General features: G+C 35.6%; 1 protein-coding gene across 1 annotated transcript in view; it reads right to left on the bottom strand.

Annotated features, from left to right (window-relative positions):
• The window catches only part of NUP205 (nucleoporin 205kDa), a 73,338-nt gene that overhangs the window by 51,500 nt on the left and 12,739 nt on the right, over positions 1 to 9,099 (bottom strand). The window contains exons 4-8 of the mRNA XM_008576459.1: positions 8,529 to 8,704; positions 5,158 to 5,274; positions 4,841 to 4,978; positions 2,502 to 2,652; positions 1,209 to 1,414 (exon numbers count right to left, since the gene is read on the bottom strand). Of these exons, the coding sequence (XP_008574681.1) occupies positions 1,209 to 1,414; positions 2,502 to 2,652; positions 4,841 to 4,978; positions 5,158 to 5,274; positions 8,529 to 8,704 (788 nt within the window). The remainder of the gene's footprint in view (positions 1 to 1,208; positions 1,415 to 2,501; positions 2,653 to 4,840; positions 4,979 to 5,157; positions 5,275 to 8,528; positions 8,705 to 9,099) is intronic.

The following is a 9,099-nucleotide window of genomic DNA, read 5'->3' as shown; positions in this document are numbered from 1 at the left end:
CGGTACGGGGGCAACACTGAGGGTTGCGATCCATGGCCGGACACGGAAAAAGACAAAAAAAGACAAAAATAAAATAAAAATAAAAAGAGTTTTTAAAAAAAGGGCTAGCCGGATAGCTCAGTTGGTTAGAGTGCAGACTTATAATATCAAGGTCACAGATTTGGATCTCCATACCAGCTAGACCAAAAAATAATTGAATAAATAATAATACTAATGCTGGTAGTGACAATAAGATGATTTAGGGTAAAGATAGAAAAAAATAATTCAGTAAATAACTTTTTAATTAGAAATATTTATGTATACATACACACACCAACACACACATATATCTCTACATCTATGATAGGAAAGCCAAGGGGCTGGCCGGTTAGCTCAGCTGATTACAGCACAGCCTTGTAACAACCAAGGTCAAGTTTTCAGTTTCCTAACCGGCCAGCCTCCAGAAAAAAAAACCAAAAACCAATTGCCTGTGCTAGGAAACTTAGAAAGGATGCACATCTAACAACTGATTCTTAGTTGTTCTGACTATTTTCTTTCAGGCTCAGGTTATTATTCTCATACTAAGAATATGCCAGTGAGCAGGGCTACCATAACTTACACCCACTAGAGGTCAAGAAAACAAAAAGTTTAAGGACAGAATGCTATATATGAAGGGTCTTCAAAAAGTTCATGGAGGGCCGGCCCGGTGGCACACTGCTACAGTGCGCCGCTTGGGAAGCGCGGCGGCGCTCCCGCCGAGGGTTCGGATCCCACATACAGACCGGCCGCTCACTGGCTGAGCGAGGTGCGGGAGCAACACCGAGGGTTGCAATCCTGTTGCCGGTCCCGGTCCGGTACGGGCGCGACACTGAGGGTTGCGATCCGTTGCCAGTGTGAAAAAAAAAAAAAAAGACGAAAAAAAAAAAAGTTCATGGAAAGATTCATATTATCTTTTACTTCTACTTTTCCATGAGCTTTTTGAAGTACCCTCATACATGCTAAATTTATCACTCATAGGGCTGGCTGGTTAGCTGAGTTGGTTACAGCACAGCCTTATAACACCAAGGTTATGGGTTCAGATCCCTGTACCGCGCCAGCCACCAAAAAAACCAAAAAATAAATAAATGTATCTATTATAAACTTTAAGCATTAAAAAAAGATGTTTAGGCCCCTTAAAGTGCCACTGTGCTAAAATACAAATAAAATTATGCTATTTATGGGTTACTTACCCAAGTAATGATGGTAGATGTGAGCTGTAAAAAAGCAATCAATCCATCTTGCTCCTTCTGGGTGATGCCACGAGAAGGAAGGTGACGGTACTGGACACTATCTGCACTTGGGAGATCCTTCCGGAGGTGTTCATGGTAAAGCATTAAGGAGTGAAAGAAATGTTCCCAGGAAACAGGACTGCCACCTGCTCCCTGAATATTTTCAACTGTAAAGAAAGACAGCACAGAATTTTCTTTTATAGATATCTCGTTATTTGCTTGAAAATGGAGAGAAAATTAATTTAAAACAATAAATTTCATTTGCCTTTGTCTTTGCATAAACACAATCTTTGTCCTATATAAATAGTGTGTTGTCTTATCTAGATAAGTACTGTACTGAAAACAGGTTGGAATCCACTGTGAGTTAGAACTCTGTATTAAGTTTTCCTCAGGATTTAGAATGAGGTGGTGCCATGTAAATGTAAATGTAAAGCTAAATTACTTTGGATGTCAGTTACCCACTTCATGTCCTGTAGAGTTCTCTGTGCTATTGTTTAACTATACAGTGCTGCTGCTTTTTCCCACAAAATAATTCACAAATGTTGAGCTTAAATTCCCAAGAAAGATAACTACAGTTTAGATTTATAAATCACACTGCTCCATTACGAACCAAGCACTGGGAGCAAAAGCACAGCAAACAAGAGAGGCAAACCTTGACAGAATAGTCAAAACACTGGCTTTGGAGCCAGGCAGATCTCAATTCCAATCACAGCTTCCCAATCACTTGTGACCTTACGTAAACTACTTAACTTCTCTAAACCTTAGTTTCTTCATATGTAAAAATGAAAATAATATCTACTAACAAAGAAGATGTTTAATTTCTTTTCCCTTTTGCAGTGTTTTTGGTTTAATCAGGCCTAAGTCTTAAAATTAAACGAAAGTGGAAGAAGGTCAAGAGAAAAATTCTTAAGTACTGAAATTTAGAAAACAAGTAGTTATGAAGATAAATTAATCAAACTTGTGTGGTAAGAATATATACTCTGCTTTGTGCACCAGATGTGTTCTTGAAAATTTATAAATACATCAATTCTGATTTGTTAAATGAAATATATTTTATAATGGGGAATGGCAAAACTCCCCACTGTGAGACCATAGTCAAGGCATCACTATGCATAAAGCCACCAGTGTGCCTCTTTCTATTACTACAAAATTTATACCTCTGGTAGCACCTAGCACAAAATAACCAATATTTAACAGGTAGTGGGATACTAAACTCATAACAATAAACTTAAACAACTTCCATATTTTCCTTACCATGACTACTACCATTGACTTTGAGCAGGCTGAAACAGTAGTGGGCACACTGGGGCCCACTGGCCAATCCCTGGAGCATTTTCAAATAAGGAATATAAATAGTTGGAGGCAACAGGTCACCCATTTGCCTAACAAACTTTGACAAGACAACCTGAAATAGAGAAAAACAAATAGTTTATATAAAGTATATCTTAACTTTAAGGCAATATGAACTAGATAAGAAAGACTACATATGAACTAAAACTAAATAAGTGCTCTGATTTAACCCTTGCAAAAGACAAAATGAACTGGTATTCGAATTATGAAAAATTGTTTTATCAAGCGTGTCATTAGCAATTTAACAAAATTACAGAATAATATCTCTGTGAACATAAAGTACATTTTTTAAAAAATCTGAATGTCATAAAATATAACCATAAATAAATATTAATATGTAAAACAGCAGAAGAAATTTACTCATCCAAAATTAACCATCCAGCAAATTCAAAAGTATACTGAGAAAGGGCCGGCCCGTGGCTCACTTGAGAGAGTGTGGTGCTGATAACACCAAGGCCACAAGTTCAGATCCCTATATAGGGATGGCCGGTTAGCTCACTTGGGAGGGCGTGGTGCTGACAACACCAAGTCAAGGGTTAAGATCCCCTACTGGTCATCTTCGGGGGTGGGGGGGTATACTGAGAGAACCCAGAATTCCTAAATCCAGTCAAATTAGTATTTTGACCTAAGAACCTGAAATCATTTTTGATAGTAACATAAACATACTCTGTTTTGTGTTCCCACCTATACCACATTCCTACATTCCTATTCTTTAAGTCCACTGCATAGTTTTCCTTTTTAGTTGCTTATGCCTCAAATCTGTTATCAACCACGAAAATATTATTCAGACTCATAAGTTGGAACTCGGAATTGAAAATGTTACAGATCTCTGCAAATTATTGTTAAATCTGTTAGGTTTAACAATGGTTTTATGATGATGTAGGAAGTTATCCTTACTTTTAAGAGAGATATACTTACTTAACCACTGAGTGGTAAAATGTCATGTTGCCTATAATTTACTTTAAAATACCCTAGGCAAAATAAAAGTAGTAAAAACAATAGTAGCAGATGAAGCAAACATGGCAAGACATTAAGATGTGAAATTAGGACTGGCTGGTTGCTCAGTTGGTTAGAATGCATAACACCAAGGTCAAGGGTTTAGATCCCGATACCAGCCAGCAGCCAAAAAAAAAAAGGTGTGAAAATAAGATGTTAGATGCCCATTATAATTATTCTCCTTTCTATATGTTTCAAATTTTTCATGACAGATTCTTTATAAAACTTTACAATGTTTTAATAAATCATTTTCCAAACTGTTTTTTTTAAATGTAAGAAATTTTTTAAAAGGGGGAATCTGATCCTTGACTCCAGAAAAAATGAAAAATATACAGAAGGAAAGCTACCTGAACGGAAATTTCATATCAACACTGATATGGCAATCCATCATAATTCACTTCTGCACTTCATACTTTAGTTAATAAGGATTTTCACCTACATTATCTACAGACTTATAGGCATTCTGTCATCAGTTAAAACTTCTAATCGTTTTTCTTATACCTCTCCTATCTTCCTTTCTTATGTCTTAATACATATAAGAATTATGTATACGTGTTATGGTCATGCCTATAGAGGAGACAGACAGACTGAAATACTAATAAAATTCAAATAAGTCGTAGACAGCTTTCTGCCTCTAATGATTCAACACATATCTAGTATCTAATAAAGAGCCGACTCCATAAACTCCAAAATCATCAGAAGTTAAATTTAAGAATTTCAAATTTTCTATCCTGAATATGGAGTTACTTGTAACCTAGCAATTCTACTCCTAGGTATATATCCAAACTTGTACACAAATACAAGTTTTCTGCGTGTGCAAAAGAACATAGCATCAGCATTATCCAAAAAGTGGAAACAACCTAAATGTCCATCAATTGATGAAAGAATAAATAAAATTGGTGTATTTATACAATGGACTACTACTTGAGAATGAAAAAGAACTTATACATGCTATAACATGAACAAACCTTGCAAACATTACATTAAGTCAAAGAAGTCAGTCACAAAAGCACATATTACATGACTTCACTTATGTGAAATTTCCAGAATAGGCAAGCCCATACAGACAAATTAGATTCACGATTGCCTAGAGCTGGAGTGAGGGATGGGTGGATATTTGGAATGACATCTATAATGTACAAGGTTTTTTGGTGGGTGCTGAAAAGTGTTCTACAATTATACTTTGATGATTTCAAGGCTCCGAATTACCACCCCAGAGTATAAAAAGAGAAAACCTGAAGACTCACCTGGCGCTGAGGGGGTCGCTGATGAGCCACCCCAAGATAAGAACCCATGATAGTGGGAGTCTGAAGAGGTTCTGAAGGACACCAATACTCTAGAGCAAGCTCCAAATGAAAAGGGTTCTTTTTATATAGCTCACCAATCTGCAAAGAATAAGCAAAGACTGTGGGGAAATGCAATATTCAAAAATTACTTTAAATTAAAAAGTATATTTGTACTAAATTCATTTCTGGATTTAAAGTATTAGACCTGAAATTCTCTAAAGTTAGGGAAAAAATAATGGAAGAAGGGAGATGATAAGCTTTCCAATATAATGGCTTACCAAGAGCATTAAGTGTTCCAGATCCCTTCTAAGTGAAATGGGGGGTTCATTACCCATCTGCATACTCATGTGAATCATTCGAGCATCTTCATCTGCCCGATTCCTCAGCTGTTTCACCTATTAAATTTATTAGATATGGTTTAATATGTAAACTTATTATATATGGGTTAATAATGAAATCAGGAAATTAGGCAACTGTCTTAAAGTAATTACATACAAGAAAAACTTTGTTTCAATACCTATTCCACTTTAGTGACATAAAGAAATATGCGAAGAATTTTACCGCACCATTACAGTCCGTAATTTATAATATCTTAAAACTTCAATGCGTTTTCCACTATAGAGACACTGCGTTTAACCACTGTGCTTCTCAATGAGGATATTACTAACATTTTAGGCGGAACATTTCTTCACTGGGTTGGATTACCCTAAACATTGCAGGACATTTAGCATCCCTGGAACTACCTACTAATTACCTACAACAACACTATAGTCATTGTAACAAGCAAAACAGACACCCTGCTCATTTCCTAAACACGCCCTGAAGAACATTACAGCACTGGTTGAAAACCCCTGACTTATAACATCTGTGGGAACCAAATGCCAACAGAAATAAGAAACTACTTCTCTCTTAAAAAAAAAAAATCACAGTAAGACAAATCCACAATTCTATTTGGACATTTCAACACTTCTCTCTCAATAGTCAATAGAACAAGTACCCAGAAAAATAGTAAGGATATGAAAGACTAGAACAACAGTACTTACCAACTTGACCTAATTGACATTTATAGAAACTCCACAGAACAGCAGTAGAATATATGTTACTTTCAGGTTTAAATAGAACATTTACCATGATAGGCCATATTCTGAGCCATAAAACAAACCTCAACAAATTTAACATAATTGAAATCCTATAAAGTACGTTCTCTGACCACAATAGAATTAAACTGGAAACCAGTAACAGAGATATCTCGAAGTCCCCCAGATGTTTGGAAATTAAACAACACACTTCTAAATAAGCCACTGATCAAAGAAGTCCCAAGGAAAATTAGAAAATATACTAATCAAAAAAGAAAACACAACATATCAAAATTTGTGTGGCACAACTAAAGCAGTGATTAGTGGTAAATTTATAACATTACATTCTTTTATTAGGAAAAAGAAAGGTTTCAAATTGATAATCTAAGCTTCACCTTAAGAATCTTAAAATGATAAAGGCAAATTAAACCCAAAGCAAAAGGAAGAAGATAATAAAGATAAGAGCAGAAATCAATAACTGTGAAACAAAATGTAAGAAAATCAATGAAGCCAAAAGCTGATTCATTGGAAAGAGCAGTAAGATTGATAAACCACTAAGCAGGTTAATTGAGAACAAAGGGAGAAGACACAAATTACCAATATTAGGAATTAAAGAGGAAACATCCAAAACATCCACTACAGATCCTATAGAAATAAAGTATAATGCAGGAATATTAGGAATAACTGTAAGTTTGCCAATCAATTTGATAATTTGAATGAACGAACAAATTCGCTGACAGACCAAACTACCAAATCTCATTCAAAAAGAAACAGATAACCTGAACAGTCCTGTATCTATTAAGGAGATTCGGGTATCCCAGAACTGTGTAAATAAACTTGTCATTTACCTTATCCAAGCCATTTATGATTTGTCTGTCCAAATCCCTCTCAGCCTTCATCTTTCCAGATGATCACTATCTTTCCATAATCAAAGTCTCATCTGGGCTACTAATTAGGAAAATTTTTAAGCCTTAATCTTTCTAAGGGTTCATTTCCACAAATACAAAATGAAAAGATTAGCAGGCTTCTTCCTATTACAAAATTCTCTGATGTTAACATATCGAGTCCTTCAAGGTTGCTGAGGTCTCAAATTATTTTTTAAGTATATCTTGACTATTCTAGTCCTAAGCGAGCTATCCTTAGTCTGAAGAAATCCACTGTAATTTACTATTTATCCCTCTCAATTACTACTATTACTATCTATATTTTTCTCCGTATATAACTTATCCAACTAGATTCTAAACTCTATCCTGGCAGGAAACGTCTCCTGCTTATTTGTCTTCTTCACAACACCTAGCATAGTACCTGAAACACATGAAAAACTCAGTAAATACTTGATTCATTAGATATGAATAATCACTTCACTTCTTGATTGTTGCTATTCTGAGCCGGAAGCCAGCCGGCGATGGCGTGGCGAGAAGCCGAGCGCAGGATTAGAAAAGAGACAAGAGACAAAAGATGGGGTCAGGAGGACAAACAGTTTTGAAGAACTGTTGCGCTTTATTCAACAGGCATTTCTCCTTATATACTTTTCTAAGTGCATGTCTAAACAAAGGGTTACTAATTCTGTGTAAGCAGCTGGATGCGTGGGTTTACAGGAATAGCACACACTCCCAAGTTCTCAGGAACGCTCCAAGGTCAAAAGTCTAGACTTCCTAAAAAACATCTCCAGCTATTTTCAAAACAATTCTCTTTGAATCTCATGAAGCTTCGTCAGCTGGATGCAGCTGGACAAGAGCTGTGCCCCCTAGGGGACCCCCGCGTTCAGGGCAGCTCCCTGTTTCCAACAATTCTGGGTACTTTTTCCATTTGCCTTATGTTTTTCAGGAGGTATGGTATCAGAACTGCAAAATATGTCACAAGTGTAGACCATTCAGGGTTTTTTTTGAATACACACACAATAAATGTGATTTTATAATATATGCACAAAAAAGGTGGCTTTCTCTCTCATTTACTTCCTGCCACCATTTTATGGCTTCTTTGGCACAAAAGGGCACACAGAGCATACGCTACAAAGGAGTGAAATGGCTAAGAATCCTTTTTTGGATCACAATTACAGCTTGAAACATCTATTCAAAAGTAGCTTTTGCACTGCAATTTCTTAAATACATTACCTATATCCATGCTGAAGTCCATTTATACACCACAATTAAGAGTCTAAACAATTATCTAATAAACAAGATTTTCCACAATGCCTCTTGTAAATCATGTATATAAGTATTAAATAAGGCAACCTTGGCACTGATCCCTAGGGTACCATAGGGTTAATAGTTTTCTACCTGTGGAAGCATTTTCGTTTGCTTATTACTTTTCTCATTATAAATCATGCTCAATGTCAAATATTTCTCCCTACTGACTGATTCTCAGGCTTATATAATTAACAGGGCTTATATAATTTCATTTTCATGAATCACAAACTGATTTACAAACTGTAACATAACTACTGTCAAATTTTAGTTTATACAAATAGATTTAATTAGTTTCCAAAACACAAAGCTAGATAATCAATCACTTTTAAATTATTTTATAAAATTCTTCTACTATTTTTACTAATCCAACATTATTACACTTACCTTCATTGGCATAAGTGCAAGAAAATCGGTGATGAGATTATGGACTCTACGAATATAAAACTCCTCCTGATAGAAGTTTTCTGACACCACTACAGATTCAGTGAGGAATAGGAAAACATTGTCAGCAATTGCGAGCTCTGCCATTGCTTCATCTGCTTCTGTGAATTCAGCCAGAGCTAGAAATGCATTTAGAAAAACAGTACATGGAGAAAAAGCCATTAACTCAGACTATATCTCATAATACTCAAAATTCAGACATCTTCCCAACCTTCTACCATGTGCTATACACAAAATGAGACTATGGATAACTATAATTGACTTTACATAAACCCCAAAGAACTACTGAAAAAGTACATTAGAAAACATATGCTCTTCCTAATGGTATCATGAGAAATGAAAATTATTTAAGAGATGTGTGATGTAACAGATATAATTAGGGAGCTATTATCTAAACATTAACATATTAAAACGATACTAAGGCTTTAATCCCAATAAAATCTCATGGGTCATTCAATAAAGGTCTTCGCAGCCAACAAGTGAACATGATCATTTAAGTAACTCTACTAATTTG

The sequence above is a fragment of the Galeopterus variegatus genome, unplaced genomic scaffold (genome assembly GCF_000696425.1).
Source record: "Galeopterus variegatus unplaced genomic scaffold, G_variegatus-3.0.2 Scaffold1358, whole genome shotgun sequence".
Taxonomy (NCBI): Eukaryota; Metazoa; Chordata; class Mammalia; order Dermoptera; family Cynocephalidae; genus Galeopterus; species Galeopterus variegatus.
The sequence above is the reverse complement of the archived record's forward strand: the minus strand, read 5'-3'. Positions and strand labels throughout refer to the sequence as shown.